The sequence below is a fragment of the Equus przewalskii genome, chromosome 20 (assembly GCF_037783145.1).
Source record: "Equus przewalskii isolate Varuska chromosome 20, EquPr2, whole genome shotgun sequence".
Lineage (NCBI taxonomy): Eukaryota > Metazoa > Chordata > Mammalia > Perissodactyla > Equidae > Equus > Equus przewalskii.
In genome coordinates, this window is record NC_091850.1 from 10,555,095 (window position 1) to 10,576,854 (window position 21,760).

General features: G+C 36.1%; 1 protein-coding gene across 2 annotated transcripts in view; it reads right to left on the bottom strand.

Moving 5' to 3' along the window:
- The window catches only part of IPO11 (importin 11), a 230,444-nt gene that overhangs the window by 62,439 nt on the left and 146,245 nt on the right, over nt 1-21,760 (bottom strand). For both annotated transcript variants that reach the window (XM_008527674.2, XM_008527675.2), the window contains exon 27: nt 16,487-16,608. In XM_008527674.2, the coding sequence (XP_008525896.1) occupies nt 16,487-16,608 (122 nt within the window). The remainder of the gene's footprint in view (nt 1-16,486; nt 16,609-21,760) is intronic.

Below are 21,760 nucleotides of genomic sequence, written 5' to 3' on the forward strand. Positions count from 1 at the left end.
ACATTTTAAGCTGACGGAGTTTGAGAAAAGGACAGAAGCAGGAAGGTCACTCTGTGGCCTCCCCCACCCCCAGGCACAGCTCCACACCCTCTGCCCTTCTCCCCTGAAACATGTCATAAAATCCTCATGAGAGGTGCCCTCCCTAGGGAGGAAAGGACCATCCTTATCTCCAAAGACAAAGAGACTCCAAACAGACCTTGCAAAATTTCCTCCAGTTTACTACACTTTACCCTATGATATCTTTCCATGATTTTCCACTCTACATCAAATCTAGCATAAAAACACACAAGTTTAATGATTTCTTCAGGTCATCTCCTTATGAAGGCTCCTGGATCAGTAAAGCATAGTAAATTTGTATGCTTTCCTCCTGCTAATCTTGTCTTTGTCAGTTTAATTTTCAGACCCAGCCAGCTACTCTAAGAGAGTCATGGAAAACTTTTTCCTCTCCCACAGTTTGGAAAAAGTCAGAGAAATTATCCATTGAAACCAGAATAAAATTTAAAGAGAGAATAGGATTGAAACATTATTTAATTTTGCCCTCTGTTCCAGAAATATCCGAAGAAGACAAAAATATCTATTCTTATTAGATCTTAGAAGTAAAATTTCTAAAAAATTATATTAAGTAAAAGTGACAGAATAAAATGAATCTTGCATTTCTCATATTGTAAAAACTGAGGTAAAGTGTCCACAACAAACAATAAATCTAAATAATTCATCGTAGCTCTTAGGTTGATATCCAGGAAAATACCAATATCCAGAAAAACAAAGTTTAGCCTTTCTGTTCACCAAGGAGCTGCTGCTCTAAGATCCAAGTGATCACTAGTAGAGAAGACCATGCAAAGCAACATCTCTGAAGAGCTGATGCAGGAATGGAACTCAGAGACCTCTTCATCTTACCTGCTATGATCACATCACTAATGAGCAGCAAAACTGGCCATTCAAGTTTCAGATTAGAATTCAAGTTTCCCAGCTTCCCACAGAACTTACTGGAAGGTACATTTCCTTGTGCTTTGGTTAAATACTATCATTTCACAGCAATTCACATTATTTAGGTAAGTTTAAATCTTTTCATGAGCTTTGAATCCTGTAACATTTTTAGTAAAATCTTCATATGATCTCCAGTGCATAATAATTCTCCCCAATCTGAATTCTGACACTTTGATTTTGCTCTGGAATAACACATCAAAATGGTTCCTCACACCCTCTTTCTGATTCCTACTAATTCTCAGAACTATTTCTGAATACTATACTCAGCCACCTCCTAAGTGGGCTTCCTTCCTCCCTTTTCTTTCCAGGAAATTGACTTGCTAAATTATTTTTTTCTCATTCTTCTCGCTGAACCTTCTTTTGTCTTTGTCTTCAAATAATCTCATCCTTCAGATATCAACACATATCTATTTTCTTTTCCATTCAGAAATTCCATTACAAGTATGAGAATGCTAAATAAGAGAACAACTGTTCTATTACCATCTTTTAAATATATACCATCTATATTATTTAGATATATGGCATCTATGTATAAACCAATCAAGATGGGTTTACATATAAAGAATGAGACTGGCCTGGTTAAGTCTGTGCACTGTTTCGGTGGCCTGGGGTTTGCAGGTTCAGATCCTGGGTGCAAAACTATGCACCAACCAGCAAGCCATGCTGTGGTGGCAACCCACATAGAAAATAAAGGAAGACTGGCACACATGTTAGCTCAGCAAAAACTTCCTCAAGCAAAAACAGGAAGACTGGCAGCAGATGTTAGCTCAAGGCCAATCTTCCTCACCAAAGAGGGGATAAAACCCAGTTTACAATGACAGTTACTGATCATACAGATCTTAAAAGTTACTTATGGACCTTAAAATTAAGAGAATGAAAATTTGAAATGAGGTCTACAATTAAAAATAGTCCAGTAACAATAAAAAACTATCATTCTGCTCAATGTAGGGAGAAATTTTAATGAAGAGTAGTAGCTCAATACAGATTGCTTATCAGTTGCAGAGAAAAAAAAAAGTAACTACACAGTTGAGAAACTGGACAACACCTTAACCAGAATTAACATCATTAATGAGAAGAAGGTGGATACCATGTGCCACTTGAGACGATATTTCAAGGACACATCACTTATGTAATATTCCAACCAGGGATGCATAATCTGAATGTAATCATGAGGGAACATCAGACAAACCTCAAATGAGGACCATTCTATTTTGTTGAGAGAGAGGGATGAGGGAGGGAGGGAGGTAGAGAGAGACAAGGAGGGAGGGAGAAACAGAGAGAGAGAAGGACTGTATTCTTCAAAAATGTTAGCCAGAAGAAGACAGACTCAGGAAATGACATCACAGAGTGAAGGAGACTACAAAGACACAATGTAACCACAGGCCCTTCAGGACCAGTCCAAACTGACCCCATCTTATCAACAGAGTAATTAAGAGTTGTGTTTCAGGAACAGAGACCCCTTGCCCAGTCAGGCCGGTTGAGGACCACCAACCCATCAACTGGGCCTGCACAAATGCCCCATAAATGACCCTTTTGACATCAGAGGGCTGAAAACTCCACCCTCAGAACATACTACCACGACCGTTTTGTGAACATGCATCCTACGAAGAGCCAAGCTCACACAGATCATCAATTACCTCACTTCTCCTTACCTCTAATCATCTATCTCCACACTTCAGACTGCCCTGCTCTTCATCCCATAAATTTTGCCCCAAGCCCTGGACTGGGGAGACAGATCTGAGAGCTTATGCCTCCTGACTCCCTGAAGATCAATCTTGTAATAAAGCTGTATTCTTTTCTCGAAAGCTGATGACATAATAATTGGCTCTTTATGTGCATCAGGCTAGAGAACTACAATTTTGTGCTGTAACAGTAACAACTAAATGCAATACCTGATCCAAGAATGAAATATTTAGGAGTAAAAGGCCATGATCCATGCAACTTGTATGCAAATGGTTCTGACAATGAAGTATCAGGTGTGTTGTGTGTGTGTATACACACACATCGAGAGAGAAAAAGAGAACACACTAACAACATCCGGGCTCCCACGCTCATGGGACTTAGAGACTACTCAGGGAGACAGTCATTTAAAAAGTACTAGAGATCCAAATGTGCTTTAATGGCATTCTCAAAGAGACAAAATTATAGTGAAGAGAACAGATCAGTGGTTGCCAGGAATTAGGGGTCAAGAGGAGGATGTGATTCCCAAGGTACATAGCACAAGGGAGTTTCCTCAGGTGATCAAGCTGGTTCTTCTATATTCTGATTGTGGTGATGTTCGCACAAAGAGGCTAATGCAGTAGACCAGGAAGAAGAACAAGATAGCTTCTATTAAGATGGTGGAAGTGGAAACAGAGGAGACAGATTTGAGATATATTTAGAGGTCTAGTCAATGCCTTTGGTGATGGACTAAATGTGGGCAGTGAGAGATAATGGTGTCAAAGACAATTTCCAAGTTTCTGAAATGAATTAATTGGGTGTTCAGAAGTATCCAAGCCTGAGAGGAGCACAGTGCATTGGTTATCTCACCGCCATCAAATATATCCAATTCAATAACATTACTGACAGCCTACTATTTATCAGGCATTATGCTAGATTATAAGGATATTAAAGATACACAAAATCTGGCCCCTGATCTCAAGGAACTCAAGATATCCTGAGAGAGAATAAATGTTCAATCGAGATACTCATTATAACAATATCTTGACCATGCGGGGTCTTCTATAAGCAAGCAGCCTACGCTTGAAGTAGAGAAAAAAAAACGTGTACAACATTATCATCACATGTACACTATCAACATCACAGGTAAGATTTATTTACTGAGCATATACCACTTTGCAGGCATTGCCCTAAGTATTTTACATGTATTGATTCACTTAGTACACAAAACGACCCAACAGTTTAGCCCCATTTTACAGATGAGGAAAGAGACGGAGAAAGCTTAAGTACCTTGCTCAACGTTACACAGTGAATTTAAGAGCCAGGATTCAAATCTACCCAGTGTGGCTCCAGAGCCTGGACCCTTAAGTCCTTCACTATATCTCCTCAACACCTGAGCCTAATCTCCAAAAGCCCAGGAGGTATGACATATGAAGTATGCATAGAAACAGATCAAGCAATCCACGATAACGGAAGAACGATTCGGTCAAAAAATTTCAAGGAGGGAGAAATCACTTTTAAGCAGAGAAATTGGAGTTGGACAAACAGAAAACTGGGAGATAAAGAATTATCAAAAGATGGCAAAGATTTCATGTGAGTCAACAAAACTGGGGCCTTTTTACCACCTCAAACGATATCCTTTTTCCAGTTTCCCTTCAACCTACAGTCTCTACTCCAAACACTTTTCTTTGATCTATAATAGACATGGGGCTTTAAGGGCTCTATCGCTGATGAATGTTAACAAGAGTAGCAAATGCTGCTGTCTGTTAAAACGATTATTTTAAACATTTAACATTTGGCAAATACAAACTGAGGGTCAACTCTACGCAACCACTTTGTAAAGAGTAGTCAATGAAAGCTTCTTCCTGGGTTAAAATAACTATAATTTTCTGAAAAGTGAAATGGAGGCAACAACAATAATGGCAAGAATAATGAACACTGAGTGAGTGCTCACACGCATGCACAAGGTATGTTCGTGAAACAGCTGCAGGCAGGCAGTATCCTTCCACAAATGTTGGCACTGGACAGACTGAGTGGGGGGAAGCCTCAGAGGAAATGAGGGAAAGCCTCAGGAAAGCCTAGTTGGTACCTTTACCACTCAGTCAAAATGATTGATAGTGGTAAATTAATACTAGTGGTAGCATTAATTGATAGCTAGTAGTAGTAATGATTGAAAGAGAAAAACTCTATCACTTATTGCATGATCACAGGTATTTAACACTTTAATAGGCATCATATATACATTCTTCAAATTATCCTCACAGTAACTCGTAGGTGCTAGTTGGTATCATTGTCTCACATTTAAAACATGAGGAAACTGAGGCTCAGAGTGGGAAAGTTGGTCCAATGTCACAAAAATAGTAGGTAGAGCATGCATCTGAAGCCAAATTTAGCTTTCCTCTCCATCACACTGTTTTTCTCTCTGAGACTCCTGGATAGTGTGAACTCAGAAGCTAAAGGAAAAGAATTCCAAAAAGTAAGATGCTCCTCAAGCTACAAAGGTATGTTATCCACATAGGAAAATCAGAAAGTACCCAGGATTCATGACTTTACTCCTCTGAGTACTTTTTCTATTTTTACACTTTTATCCCTTGCTGGAGCTAGCTCCTCTGTAACAATTCTTTTTCTATGTGGCTTCAGCTACCTTGAGGGCCTAGACCCAATACCTCATTCTCATTCAGAAACTTCTCTTAGTTTCATCCTAAAACAGTTTGAGGTCCTGAAACTTCAAAATAATCTTATTTGATCGCAGTTTTGCTTTCTTGAGTGATATGTTTAAAAGAACCTTAACGCCATACAATGGTTGATGATTAGTTAAGGGTACCCAGTGTCTGTAAGATGACTGCCACATAATGAAAACACTTTGTCAGAGCCTTTATCTAATCTGTAGACAGGGCACTGGTCCTTGATGTGAGGAAGGCATTGAGAGTGTAGTCCCAAATTCAAAAGCAGTCAGGAACTTTTCTAAGTAGCTAGCATATGAGATACAGGGCACAAATAGCAATGGTTCTAAGATGCCAGGAAGCAAGGAACAATAATCTGTCCTAAAGGTGAAGTGTGATGCCTTCTCAGTGTATAGCATGGTGCTCTAGCACATAATAGAAAATTTAAAAATATTGCTGAATGTTTCTTGTGTCACAGGCTTGATATCAGGAGAGGAAGGTGGGAGCATTTTAGTTCTGCTATGTGTTTCAAGGGTAAAGGGAATTTGTATTGAAAATGAAAACCAAAATGGACTATTTGCATTCAAATCCTAAGGTGAGAGGATAGAAACACTTCAAAATACTTCAAAAAGTGCAGAACTTTGGGGCAGGGAGGAGACACTGGGTTTGCAAAGGTCTGCCAAAACAACAAATTGATATTCAGCTTTAAAAAAAATTAACAAATAATCATAACCTTTCAATTAAAAAACCACAAAGCCCAGGAATAATGTATCTTTTTTCACAATTTCACAAGAAATTATGGTATCAACCATTCCTCTTCCTAAACTTCTGTCTACACCCTCCAGCTTCTGCTAGATTAAATCTAACAAAATTCAGCTCATAAATATTAGCCAGTTCAAAAGTAGGTATCTTATTCCACTTATGGCTGGGAAGAAAACGAGCCTCTAAATTCACAAGAACCACAAGATACATACAGAGTAGTCAAAAACCAAAACATTAAAATCTGCATCACAGAGAATCTTCTCCCCAGTGAACTAAAATTATCAGGACCAATAACTACTACAAATTGCATTAGACTACATACAAAGGAAAATATTTACAATCCAAAGATTATTCTTTTAATATCCAAGGGTATCTATCCCATCTGTAAACCATACATTCAAAAGGAAGATGGGGAGCAGAACCTTAACAGCTGAGGTCCTGAAACTTCAAAATACTCTTATATGAGTTTCTATTTTCCTTACATAACAATGAGAGAAGGGAAAAGTCATCATTCAATACACCCTATGAGGACTGCTCATTTTATGGTCAAATTGGCAAAACAAAATTTCTAAACTTTCCCCTTGACACCTCACCTGCCCCTTTTCACAAATTACTATATAATCAGATAATAAAAACAAGGTTGGAAATCAGTTCAAGCTAAATCTTGAGGGGAAAAAAACAGCAACAACAAGAGCAATCACCACAAAACAAGAAGACTAGACTGCAAGTTCCATGAGGGCAGGGACTGCATCCATTTTGTTCCCCACAATACTGTCACTGTCCAGCATTCCACAGACATTCAGTTAGTATATGATGGAAAGAGGGAGGGACCGATCATTCTGCTAAGGGGTAGGGCAATCACTAACGGTGCTTCTGCCACTCTGATTCAGTACTGAGTACACTGCAGGGCACAGTGAAATAGCTAGGTCAAAGCTTGACCATCTTGTCTAACAACTGCACACATGAAGCAGAGGAAAAAGATGTTTTCCATCAGTCCTCTCAGACTGGCTTCTCCTGTCTGGACTCTAGAGGGGACATAAGAGTCTGACACACATACACAGCACAGCTTTTCAGTGACAACAGGGACAGTGCAACTTTAGTAGGTAACGACCTCCAATACCAGCTCAAACTACTAAGAGAAACCCATTTATAAAACTGGACCTATACAATGTCTGGGAATCTGTTGTCTGAAATTATCCATTGCTCTAATCTACTCCATTAGAATATGTAATTCATAATTGAGACTTTGATTAATCACTTTAGAAACAATCAGTCTTGAGGTCTCTTTTTTTTTAATTATGGCAGATAATAAGTGTAAACAAATGTGTCTACTAATGACTTTTCATTTCAAAATTAACCATTATTATAATGGAAATAATAAAAGGATTTTCAGCATTTACTGAATGTGTATTATTAAATGCCTTGGGAATTTCTTTAATTCAACTCTATTTGCATATCTTTTTTATATTTTTTAATTGAAGCTTAGTAGAACACTATAAATTGTTCATTATTCTTCATAGTAAACTGATATTCAGAGAAATTAAGTGACTTTCCAGGTGTTTGAACAAAAATTTAATTCCAGATCCCACAACCTCATACCACCTCCTCTCTAAATTTATAAAAATATCTTTACTGCTTAAATGAATAACAAATTTAAATCCTTTTCAAAGTAATATATCTAAATTCATTACATTTTCGGGGGGAAAGAGTATTAACAAGCAGGTATACAAAAATTTATATACAAAATGAGTTTACTAAACAGATTAAAAATATGCCTAAAGTAGCTCTATTCAAAGAACTCCTAACTTGCAGCAATACTACAAATCAGAGTACATACAAAAACTCCTGTCTTCAGGGTTGCTAAATGCGAACATGTTTTTATGGTGTGCAAACATGGCAAAACTGAAGAAGGATCTATTTCCTTCAAACAGCACTTTAAAGAGTGACCTCCTATCAGGATTGACAAATTGAGAGATGAATCAGCTTGATTTTTCAGGCATAAACATTCTTTAAAAGTTCATAAAAATGTTATTTAGGTGGAGAAAAAATAGCACACTCTATTACAGTAGAGGTATTTATTAAATTCATTCAATTCTTCACTCATTGAATAAATGTACTGTGTACCTACTATATGTTAAGCATGGTGCTGAGAAAAAGAGATGGTTAATACTCAGTGTACTAATTATGGCTTTTCATTTCCCATATGCTGATGATTTGACAGAGGGGACCCTGCTGACCCTGGAAAGTCTGCCCCTCTCAGGGCTAGCCAATTCCTAGAGAGAGTAAATGACTGCCTTCTACCACACATTTCATACGCAAAACAACTGATCCTGACTCCACAACCCAACGACCTCCTTTATCAGGCTCTTACATTCTGGGCCACTATCCCCCTGCCCTAATCACTTTAGGGCCAGGTACTAGATAACTTGTGACAGCCCCTACACCCGAAAGCCTGCTGAAATTATGCAAACTAGTGAATCCTAAACCTGCTTACCCTGACTTTCCCATTCTTTCCCTTGGAAACCACAATCAAGGCTCTTGGCCACATTTTCCCCTCACTCCCTCTGCCTCCTGACCAACCCTGGTGTTTCCCCTTGTGTTGTGGCAAGCTCCCTCCTCTTGGAAACTGTGAGTAACAAACTATCTTTCAATGGCAATTGTCCTCTGATCTGTTGGCCTCACTATATCTGAATAATAATAAAACCTATTTTAAAGCATTCAGGACCTACTATTGAGGCATTCATATTTAGTGATGTTTATTAAACAAATGAATGAATGAATAAGCAAAGAACAAATGCTAGCAGCAAACAAACAAGTAAACACTAGAGCAAAAATTCAAGACCTGAATCCTAGCATATTCAATATGCAACAAGTTGAGGAGCAGCAAAATGGATGAAAAAAATGTCCCCACAAGACGATGAGTAAATTATCTGCAACAGTATTGTTAGATAGAAACTAGTAATTGCATAATTCATCTCTCAGAGGATAAAACTGACCCTTCCTTGAAGGCCCTCCCTTCCTAGGATCTATGCTCTATTCTCGCCAATCTCTGCAGGTTCATTGTTCTCACTCCCCCGTGCTCTACTGGCTGCCACACTAGCCTTCTCTGAGTTTCCTGAAGGTGCCCTGAGCCCTCTAGCTACAGAGCCTTTGCCCAAGTTGTTTTATCTTCTTGAAATACTCCCTTCTCTCAACATCTTCACCACAGTTAATTTCTACTCTTGAGATCTCGGCAATTATTTCCTCAGCAAAGTCTTTCTGGATCTCCTGAACTGTATTAATCTTCCCCATTAGACAGCTGCAGAGCATCTGTGTCACCTGTTACCATTTTTATTCTGTAGTTCTGTAACTCTTTACCTTCTGTCTCCTTCACTTTACTGTATACCCGAAGAACACAGAAACCACGTTTATCTTCAAATACTACCATTACCTCTCATCTTGCATCCACAGCACTTTTTATTATTTCCCAGTTTTCCTTACCACCAATTCTTGATCCCAATCATATTTATTCCCCTAAACATGCTTTCCTCATTGCTGTCATTGCACCTTTACTCATTCTATTTCTATAGACTAGCATGCCCTAACACTTCACACTCTTCCCAGGACATTTGCACCAAGATCAAGCCCCTACAGGACACAGGTCAAATGTCAAGTGCAAAGCTTCTGCTGCCAGAAAGTACCCAATCTTTACCCTTCAAGCTCTACTGGCATGTGTATGTAACACTCACTTTGTACTTCTCAAATACTGTGGTATCATTTACCATCCCTTCAAGTTTACTACTCTTCTGTACATTCCCCAAATAAGAACTATGAATTTCCCAAGGGCAACGTCTGTGCCTCATAGGCTCTGTATCCACACAATACTTACTTAACACAGCTTTTTATGCACAATATATATTCTATTTCAATATATATTTTTACACAGTAACATATCATTCAAACCAAATTCACCAGTCACGTATAAAAAAAGCTGACATAACTGTGGTAATACTAACATGAATGCCTCTGCTTTCTCTCAACACCTATACAACCACTGGAATTATCTGCATAAAAATCACTACTGACAGCTCCCAAGGCCTGGTCAAGGAAATATATCAATATATCAGGGGGAAAAATGCCATGAGTAGTAGGTAAAGTATTTCTATAATTCTCTTAAAAGCCTATATCATTACACTATATTTTATCCACAGAAAAATTTAGACAAGTTATTTCTAATTTAAAAAAAACCCCACTAAGCTGATTACAATCATCATAAGGGTAAGAAGAAATACGTTTATTAAGGGAAAAAATTCCCCAAAGACACTAAGTGATTACTGTGATTTCCTGCTCTCCAATTTTTTCCCCTACAGTTCTTAGTTGACAATCCAAAGCAACTGGAAAATAACTACATTTACATTAAAATCACTCTGATAAGTAGAGAGTAAAAGAATCCAGACAAAGGTCCACACAGTTGGAAAAGCAGTCATTCTCTGTAATACCAATGGCCTAATTTGTGGATTCTTTCTGAATATCAAGGTGTGAAATTTCCTTTTCTGTCTCTGCCATCAAATGTCTCTTGCTTTCTCTTCCTTTCTATCCATGCAAATGGAGCAGAGGAACACTGAGATACTTGGACCTAAAATGTCTGGGATCCATAATTTGCAAAGCTCGCTTTTTGAAATGTAGTACTATAGAATTCTTTTGGCTTTTCCAAATATCAATATGCAATATTCCTTATAAATAATACTGTTAAATGAAAACTTTGAACAAAACCACCACTGGAGAAAAACAATTCAGTTTGTGTCTATGCACAAATTGACTTAACTGACAAATTCAGCTGGAATACTAGAAAGATTGGTAACGTGTCAAAAATTCAATTCAATTCCCACAGAACAACAAATTACTTACTACCTTTATAACTGCTAAATCCCAGGAAAGTAATTCTATTTGTCAGTACATATACAGACTATTTCAGCATAGGTATGAAAATGACATTGAGATGCAGCAGAACTAGTCTGATATTTAATAAATAATGCTGGGTACTGACTCAAGAACAGGCTTCCTTTGGTAGAATACCTCAATTTTTTTAAACATAAAGCATATTTTTTTCATAAAGTATGAAACGCGATCTAGTAATATCAATTGTAGCAGCTACTGTAGCAGTAATAAAAGAAAGTAATATCTATTAAGTTGTTAAGGTGAATTACATAAAAGAAACTAACATTATATAAAAGAAACTAACATTCACTGAGTTCTTAGCATGAATTAGCTCACTTAACCTTCACAACAATCCTACAAAAGAGATACTATGATTAATCTCATTTTAAAGTTAAAGTTGAAGAAACGGATGTAAAGGAGTTAAATAACTTGCCCAGACTCAGTTAAAAAGTAATAGAACAAGTAAGATTCTTAAATCACTAAGGTATGTATTTACTGATAATTTTTCGGGCCCCCCAAATCAGCACACAGTAATCAATCAACTAATAGTCAAAAGCCTTTGTGTCAAGTAAGTTTCCCAAAGGTGAGCAATGGTACAGCAGAACCATTTAAAAAATGTTTCTACTACAATGAGATACCGCTCCACACACACCAGCATGGCTATAATCAAAAAGAGATAGTAACAAGTGTTGGTAAAGACATGGAGAAGTTAGAACCCTCACATGCTGCTTGTGGGAATGTAAAATGGTATAGCTACTTTGAAAAACTGCTTGGCAGTTCCTCAAAATGTTAAACATAGAGCCACTATATGACCCAGCAATACCCAAGGGAAATGAAAAAACATATCTAAACAAAAACTTGCACATAAATAATAGGAATATTATTGATAATAGCCAAAAAAAGTAGAAATAGCTTAAATGTCCATTATCTGATGAATGGATAAACAAAATGTGGTATATCCATACAACAGAATATCATTCAGCAATAAGAAGAAATAAAATACTGATAAATGCCACAATATGGATGAACCTTAAAAACATACAAATTTAAAGAAGCCAGTCACAAAAGACCACATACTGTCTGATTCCATTTACAGGAAATGTCCAGAACAGGCAAATCTATAGATCCAGAAAGTAGATTAGTCATTGTCTAGGGCTAGGGGAGATGAGAGAATGAGGACTGCTGAAGAGCACATGGTTTCTTTTCGTGCGATGAAATGTTCTAAAATTGATTGTGGTGATGGCTGCACAATTGAACTCTGTGGAGACGCTGAAAACAACTGAATGTGTACACTTTAAATCAGTGAATTGTATGATTTGTGAATTATATCTCAATAAAGCTGTTATCACACACACACGAAAAAGATATTTCTAAGGCATTTTTCCTGTGAAAGACAAAAAAATTGAGAACTAATTCGTACTGTAGAAAAGCTACTAAAATCTGAGGTTAAGGATTTAGAGGTAAAAGAAAATACTGTAAAATGCTAAATAAGAATATATGACCTAGGAGTAGAAGACAATCCTATTTTAAAGGATGACAATAAAATTCTATCATGTTAAACTCATTTAGGAACAGTCGGTTTAAACCAAGCATAATTCAAATAAAACAACATGTCCTCATTGTAAAAACTGTAAACTGCCTTATTTAATTATATTTAAACTATACCAAAATACAACTCTTTGGGATCTAACTGTTTTCTTGATTCTACTAGTCTAACATTTTAAGTTACAAAATGACTTAGAAAATTCTTAAATAATAAAAAATTTCCAAATGCTGGTATTATATACACTATTCTTGAGATAAATGAGAATTACAGAGAGGTAATAAGTGTCCAATCCAAGCAGGCTTAGTAAATCTGGTACCCAGAGGACTTTACTATAAGGTAACTTCTCCTGGCAAGCAAGCCATCATACCTAAAAACCCAGCTGCTGTGCCAATCTCTTTGAAGTATGCAGTTACCTTATGCTTACATATTCTCCATTGGCGACTTCCTTAAATTTAAAAAAAACAGAAGTGAAATTCAAAGTTCTTAAAACGCATGGTCTCAAAGAACATTTACTCACATCTAAAATTCTTAGAATTACATTATAAAAATGTGTCTTTGAAGATGAAGGACAAATTGCTATTTTAAAGAACAGAAGTCAAAGAAAAGTCATGGAAAGTCATTATTCTCATTCTCATCTACAAGTAATAGTTTTTGTTTAATCTATGCCTTCAGAGGAAAACTGAAAAATATTAAAAGAAGTACATGCTAATAAAGTTATTTTCATACAAAAATTAGCTGAAGAAAATATTACTCCCACTTTGTATAAATAATATAGACCCTCAGGGAGAAAATTTAAACTTGGAATTATTCCAGCTAAAGAAATAGTAAAACAAAAAGGAAAGAAGACGGTTGCACTGCACAATTTAAAAAAAAAAAAAGATTGCACTATGTTCAGAAGGTAATCAAGAAGATATAACAAGAATGTATGGAGTACACATAAACAAAATCATGTATCCTTAAGTTGTGATAATGCAGAATACTACAGAAGATCATCAAGTAGAAGGTGACATTCCTTAGAACATATATGGTTAACACATTTTCTTAAAGAATTAATGAACAGGTATACAGATACTCAATACACCTAAAAATGTACTGAATTTAAAATGAATGCAGGTACACAGAGACTTAAGCTTTTAGAACTTCATACTGTAGTAAATGGATGCATGGACACGAGAGGCAGGGAGGAAGAAAAGGATGAAATAAGAAGAGCTAACGTCATCTATGCAGAGTTTGACCTCCGATATCCATGCAAACTCATTTAATCTTTACAATACTCTCATTTGGATAATGCTATTACAGTACCCTCATTTTAAAAAGAGGGAAACTTAGGCCCATGAAAGTTAAGTAACTTGGCTATAGTCATTAGCAAGCGGACTAGGGCTACTGGGATTTGAGTGTGGTTCTAAAGTGTATAGTCTTTACCAAATTTCTGAACCAGAAGTAGTGGATCAGGGTAAAAGAGAGTTGAATAGCTTTTCAAATCGTCATTCTTTACAGCAGTGATTCTCAACAAGGGGTGGGAGGTTCTACTGGTGTCCAGGAGGCAGAGGCCAGGATGCTGCTAAGCATTCTACAAGGCACAGGACAGTCCCTATTACAAAGAGTCATCTGGCCCAAAATGTCACTAGTACTGTGGTTGAGGAACCCTGCTTTAGAGCAGTTTATTTCTGCATTTGAAAATACATTATAATAAAAGGAGAAGAAAATAACATTTCCTAATTGAGCCTGATTCAAAAAATTGTTATCAACATTATTCTCTAGTCCCGCTTATTTCAGGAAAGGGAAATGTTATACTGCAAAGTTGAAAAGATTCACAGGAACAGGAAATTACCAACACATGGGAAATTAACCAGGAAATATCACTGGGGATACAGAAGGGGGAAAAATTTCCCCAAACTCCAACAACCAGGTAGGTCTAAGAAAAGTTATAACAGGAGAAGATAAAGCTGCTGATCTAAATGTCGCCATCACCTTCCCTTAGAGCATGTAAATATAAATCTTCCTAAGTTTTGTCCACTATGTGGCAAACTTCTAGAGCAATTAAGTTGAGTGTTTTTCAGATTGTTACATTTTCTGTATAAATAGATATTTCTTTAGTCACTAATACATTAAGGACACTATAAAGTTAAATCATTATTCTTTAAAATTCTATTACCACATCATTCAAAACTTTCTTAGTACTCTGAAAATGTATGAATTCACTACTGCCCAATAGATTTTTCAATACTTCATTTTAAAAACAAAAATAAGAGCTGATCTTCTTATCACAAAGCTATCTCCTCACAACTTTTAAATTTGAAATTTTAATGTTTAAGATTTCAAGTCGGCCCCTCAATTTATATATAGGTTGACATGAGCCCCAGTCTAAGCATTCCTTAGACTTATACAAGCCTTATACTTTCCTAATAGAAGCCAACTATTCCCACAACTTATGTATAACAAATATTTTTGAACCATACACTTATAAAAAATGTAAAGCAAATATCCTTTAGACACAATTAGATATATTTCTACACTTCTTAACCTGTGTCATTTTTAGTTTTCTCTCAGTAGTTTATGAGAAAACTCTAATATGCTTTATTAAACTTAATATTTTTCCACTCATTCATTTATTCAACAAACGTTTAGAGTATTGACTACTGTCAAAGACCAGGTCCTTTAACATTTCTATCTTTAAAGGCCTGAATAATTCTCAAGTCACTATTTTTTCACTAAGAGAAAGGGAAATAGCAATAAGTTAAAACGTAGGTAGCTTAAATTTGGTTTCCAAAAATAAATAAGACGTCATTCAATTTCACAGTGAGGAAATACATTGGTCTTGTGCACGTCCACCTGGGAGGCAGCATCACCTGGTAGTTAAAGGAGCAAGCCTCGACATCAAGATGCCCAAGGTCAAAACGTGCCCTGTGACATGACATATGCCAGACCCTAGGTAAGTTACTTAACATTTTTAAGTTATTTCTTTTCTCTATAAAAAGAGGATAATCATGCCTACGCCTCAGGACTGTTTTAAAAATTAAATGAGATATAAATGCAACGCACTGAGCAAACTATAAGGCATACAGCAAGTGCTCCATAATTATTATCTATTGTTTTGGTGTTAGGATAAAACAATTACCTATGTTCTAAATTAAAATTATCATACTAGAAATAAACTATATACAAATTTTAAAAAGGATTTCTAAAGCTAACTGGATTTATTTCATTAATTTATTACTAAGTTGTATGTGCTTGTTTTTAAAACTTCCCTAAGTCATAAAGATCTAATATATTATTATTATTATTCTCACACACCATCAAGTCTTAAGGCCTGTTTTTATGGCTTTAAAATTGAAAATACAAAAAAAATAATAATAAAGCACATAATGCCAAACTCCACAAAGACAGGGATAAAAACAAAGAAAATACATATTCTTCTTTAAATGTCCAAATCAAAGCATTTTGTATTTGCTTTATGGAAATGAGAATTTTAACAAAGTTTGTAAAGTATAATGATTTTATCTAAGTAAGGGGAAAAAAAAATACTTGCAAGTTTCTTTAGAGATAATCCAAAATAAAGAACAAAATTATGTAACACACTTTTGAATTACCAGGAGGAGAATATACTTTATGAAGTGCTACTGACACTGAAATATTATATATTTAATATATCTACATAAAAAGAGGACCTAAAATAAGTCTAATAAAATCTGGTTATTATAAAAAAATTAAAATTCAGAGAAGAATAAAATAAATTCGTAAAATAATATGACCAAGTTCAACTGCAGTGCCCACCATTCCCATTCATATCTTTTTAGATCTAGACTAACACTCGAGCCATATCATCACCTACTAACGTTAGCATACATATACATAAAACACTACCCAGCAAAACACAGCAACACCATGACCAAAAACAGAGCTCATATTTTGATGCTTTAAAGAAACAAATTTTAAGAAAACATTTCCTCACCTATTATCAGATGGTAGAAGAGAAAGCAAAGCCAAAGCTGAAAGTTTTCTCCTTTCAGGCTGGGTAATGTTGTCCATGCGATCAACCCACATTTCAATCATATTTCCCAAAAGCTGGTCCATCTGAAAAAAGACGAGGAGGCATCTCAAAATATTTGAAATACTATTTACTTATGGATAAGTAGTGTTACAGGCTAAAAACTCATAAGGCATGGTTAAAGTTCAATTCCAGCAAACCACAGAACTGGAAGACCACAATTTGGGGTAGGCCTTAAGCTGGAAAAGAATAATTTGCGTAAAACCAGAAAGTAACTAAATAATCTTGACAGCCAATTAATTCCAAGAGCTAAGTAGACTTGATCAAAACCAGTATGTAGCCAACGAGTGATTTTAATAATTTCATTTAATAAATCACCAATCCAACACATTCTTCCCAGTACACTAAAAGTACACGCATTTTTCAAAACTGTCAACTTGTACTTAGGTTATAGTTTATTCAGTTGGATGATTAGAGTTCAATGCTTAGAGTATAATTTGCTGGACTGATTTGTTGCTACTTGCAGAGGAAATGATAGATTGCAACCTCAACCTGCAGAATTTCAAAGGAAAACAAATGAATCATTTCCCAGGACATTTATATGTTACATTAAAAATAACATGACATGGGATTGCTTAGTGTAATGGTTAATTTTACCTGTCAACTCAGCTAGGCTAAGGTGTACAGTTGTTTGATCAAATACTAGTCTAGATGCTGCTGTGAAAGTATTTCGTAGACATGATTAACATCTACGATGAGTTGACTAAGTAAAGGAGATAACCCTAGATAATGTGGGTTGGGCTTCACTCAATCACGTGAAAGCCTTAGGAGCAAAAACTAAGGTTTCCCAGAAAAGAAGAAATCCTGCTTCAAAACCGTAACACAGAATTCCTGAGTTTTCAGCCTGCCCTATAAAATTAGAACTTGCCAGTCCCTACAATCATGTGAGCCAAGTACTTAAAATCTCTCTCTTTCTGTGTATATATGTGTGTGTATATACACACTCTCTCTCTCTCTCTCTCTCACACACACACACACACACACACACACACACACACACACACTACTAGTTCTATTTTTTTTAAGAACTCGAACTGCTCAAGTTAGAATCTATCAAGTAAGACATAATCAAGTGTACTGATCATGTAGATTGAAAGTGGACGGCAGGATACGCTTACAAACACTTCTCCACTTCTAGTACATTCTAAAAAATGCATTTAATATCAAAATCGCTACCTCATGGATTTTGATAACATAAAATCAACCTTAGTTTCCCACATCTTTTCCAAGAAACGGTTCAACACATTTTTTTAAAATAATAAAGTCCAAGAAACACTTCTTAGTTCAAGACAATTATTTATACTTGAGTTTCCCAAATTGTGTGCTGTGTCCTAAGATGCCACAGTGAACTCACAGAATATTTAAAATTATTGAGAAACACAGAGACATTTATCAGGTACTTCAAGAACTACTAGCTCAAGATAGTTCTCAGTTTCATTACGCTCCTTTCAATGACTTCCTATCTTTACAAAGTACTACCCCAAAATTAAGGTAGAAGAGAAAATGAAAGTGGAGGTGTCCAACCTGATTCCTAAGCTTGAGAATTTGGTTAGTGCTCAATTAAGTATACATATTCTATTAGTCAGTAACTGTGGTTATTTAAGAATAAAATTATTCTTTCTTTAGATTTTTGTGTATTATTTTTCAAAGCTACTAAGTTATTAGGACAACTACACATTAAGTTGTTTGGACTTAACTACTGAGTAAAAGGAACTGTTAGATATTTATACTTCTTTTGGCTTAGGAGCACTGTGAAAATATTACTAACACATTAAAGACACCATGAACCAAGACAGTTTGGTAACTTCTGATTTATACTACGGCATCTTCAATCCATATTTAATATGGAAACAAATTGTACAGATGTTCTATAGATTTACTGCAATTAATATCTAGTAACCAAGATTTAAATAACAAATCATAACCATTATAAAAGCAAATATCAAGTTATTAAAATGTAATATATACAACTGAAGCTATAGTAATAGATTTGGTTGAAATAAAGATGCAGTCAACAAAAACTTATAGCTCTACAGTCTAATTTTATTTATAACATATTTATTTCCTTTATTATAAAAATATTTAACAACAGCATATAACAAAGTGAGTTTGCGGGGACTTTAATTAAACAAGCAATTAGAAATTGAGATATTAACATTTTTTCCGTAAAGGGCCAGACAGTCAATATTTAAGGCTTTGTGGGCCATATGATCTCAGTTGCAACTACTCAAGTCCCAAAATCAGTCATAAACAATATGTAAACAAATGGGCATGGATGTATTCTAATATGAAACGTCATATAACTTTCACGTGTCACAAAATATTACTATTATTTTGATTTTTTCAACCATTAAAAATATAAAAAACATTCTTAACTCACAGACTTTACAAAAACAAGCAGCAGGCTGGATCTGGCACATAGGCACTCACCCTCATCACCTCACTTGCCTCCTCTGAGTCCCAGCCCTGATGATAAATGCACAGTTCTCATTATTACACAAACTCCTAAGAAAGGTCGAACCAAAGCATCGGGGGTTGGGGCAAAGTTTCCCAGAGGAGATTATGTTTTAAGGTAGAATTAAAAGACATTAGGAATCAACTAAAGAAATGTGAGAGGACCCGGCCCCGTGGTGCAGTGGTTAAGCTCAGTGTGCTCCCCTTCGGCGGCCTGGGTTTACAGGTTCGGATCCCAGGCACGGACCTACACCACTCAACAGCCACGCTATGGTGGTGACCCAAATATAAAGTAGAGGAAGACTGGCACAGATCTTAGCTCAGGGCTAATATTCCCCAAGCCTTAAAGAGGAAGATTGGCAACAGATGTTAGCTCAGGGTGAGTCTTCCTCAACAACAAAAAGAAATGAGAGAGACTGTGAGGGAGTATTCCAGGTAGAGGAAATAGCCTGTATACAAGGACTCTGAAGCAAGAGGGAGAAAGCTGTTTTCAAGAAACTGAAAAATGTTCTAGCAGTGAATAGCCAGATCATGGAGTTCTAAAAGGAGAGTAACAGATGAGGCTAAAGGAGTAAAGAATCAGATTATGGTAGGCAAACCCACATTAGAGAGTTTAATCGTAAATTTAATTGAATTTAAATTGAATCCTAAATGTAAAGACCCTGAAGAAGTGTGAAACAAGGAAGTGACAAAATCATACATATAGATGAGAAAACTCAATTTGGTTGCTCTGAGGTAGACAGACATTAAGGTCATAAAAACAAAGAGGACAACTCTAACAAATACTGATGACCATTTATAGTAAATCATGAAGGAATAAAACAATTCTGCAGTATTTTCAGAGAATTTCTAAAATCAAACTATTTCTTAAGCAGTATAATAAAAAAATGATGAGATTTCTTTTTTTTTTTTATGGTATGCTTTTTGGTGAGGAAGATTGGCCCTGAGCTAACATCTAATTGCTAATCTTCCTCTTTTCTTTTCCTTTTGCCCCAAAGACCCAGTACACAGTTGTATATCCTAGTTGTAGATCATTCTGGTTCTTCTATGTAGGATGCCACACAGCATGGCTTGATGAGCAGTGTGTAGGTCTGTGCCCAGGATCCAAACCGACAAACCCCAGGCCGTAGAAGCAGAGTGCATGAACTTAACCACTTGGCCATGAGGCCAGCCCCAAGATTTCTCAGCTTTAATAATGTCTGCCAAATTCTGTCCTGGCAAGTGCAGATAAAAACTAATGATGCCGAAGATCCCAATTAAATAAATAACTACTGTGGAAAGAACGAACTTTACGTGGAAAGAAAAAACTTTATTTCATACTGGTTTATTTCATCACTTTTATAACTTTAAAGAATGTAAGCTAAAACATGTCTTTTATAAGAATAAAATAATTTTATAGCATTATATCCCCTGTTGAAACAGAACAAAATGTTTAGGTAAATGGTGATCTTTTCTTTTTCTCTCCAAATGTTATCTCCTTAGTATAACCTTCATACCAACTGCTATTCAAGAAATAAAATGTCATTTTTACATAAAATTTCATGAACCAGTTGAATCATCACGCAGAAACAAAAAAGTACCCTCAAATCTCTCTAGAATTTGAAAGATGTGTGCTGTTTCAAGTCAAGCACCTACAACTGATTAAGAGAAAAATCTTATGATCTAAGTGGCAGGTCTTCAGGAGAGTATGTTCTTAGGATGAAGCAACGCAGGATTTAGAGTAAGTTATAAAATGTCTCAACACCACTACCCCAGATTGATGAAGTCTAAATTAAAGGATATTGCCAGAAAGAGTAAGATGACAATGTTTCTAGAAAACAAGGCAATACTTAAGGAAGTCTTGAGTTCCGTCAGTTTTGTAGAGACAGACAGACAGTTTTACTCACAGTACTCAGCTGCAAACACCTTATTGCATCTTCATAATCAAGTCATCTACCCTAGAAGCATACCGACACTGCGAAAACAATTTTAGTATTGAACATATGCATTTGCTGGCTCCCTCAGAAATCCCACTAAAATGAGAGTAAAGAAATATAGAAAGCAAAGAAACATCCCCAGAGGGTCTTATTATAAAGAGGCGACACTCCAATGGGTAAAGATGGCAACAAATTTTTGGAAGATGGCAGGTGGATGAAAGAATGTTAAGTGACTTGGCAGAACAGAAAAGCATGAAACCAAACTGCCTGCCAGGGAATAACAATCTAACGCAAGCAGATTCGGTCGTCAGAATCCTGCCATCATCAGGCCACAAAGAAGACAGAGGCGAGGCACAGAGTTCAAACCAGGAAAACTGGCTGAAAATCTGTATAAGGAACATTTAGAACCTTCTAGATCCCCTTCTCCACTCCTGAAGGAGTCCAAAGATACACTATCTGGAAAAATGAAATCAGAGAACCTCCAACTCAAGACATGAAGAACAGGGAAAGGCAAGGTAAGATACAAATTAAAATCAGATGATTTAAATGAAAATCTGGATCCTGAATGGTGAAACGCCCTCATCCCCAAAGCCCTTTTCCCCATCCTGAGTTCAACAGCACTTGTTTATACCGAGAGAGGCTATCCCTCAGAAGAAAAGGGAAGACCATAGAAAAAAAGGGCCTGCAAATTCTGTCATTTTCCAGTAAATTTCCCTACAGCAAAAATATCATTCTTCAATACTCCAAGGCTCTAAACTTTAATTTAGGTGATCAGTCTAAAAAGTTTTCATCATTCAATACAAACAAA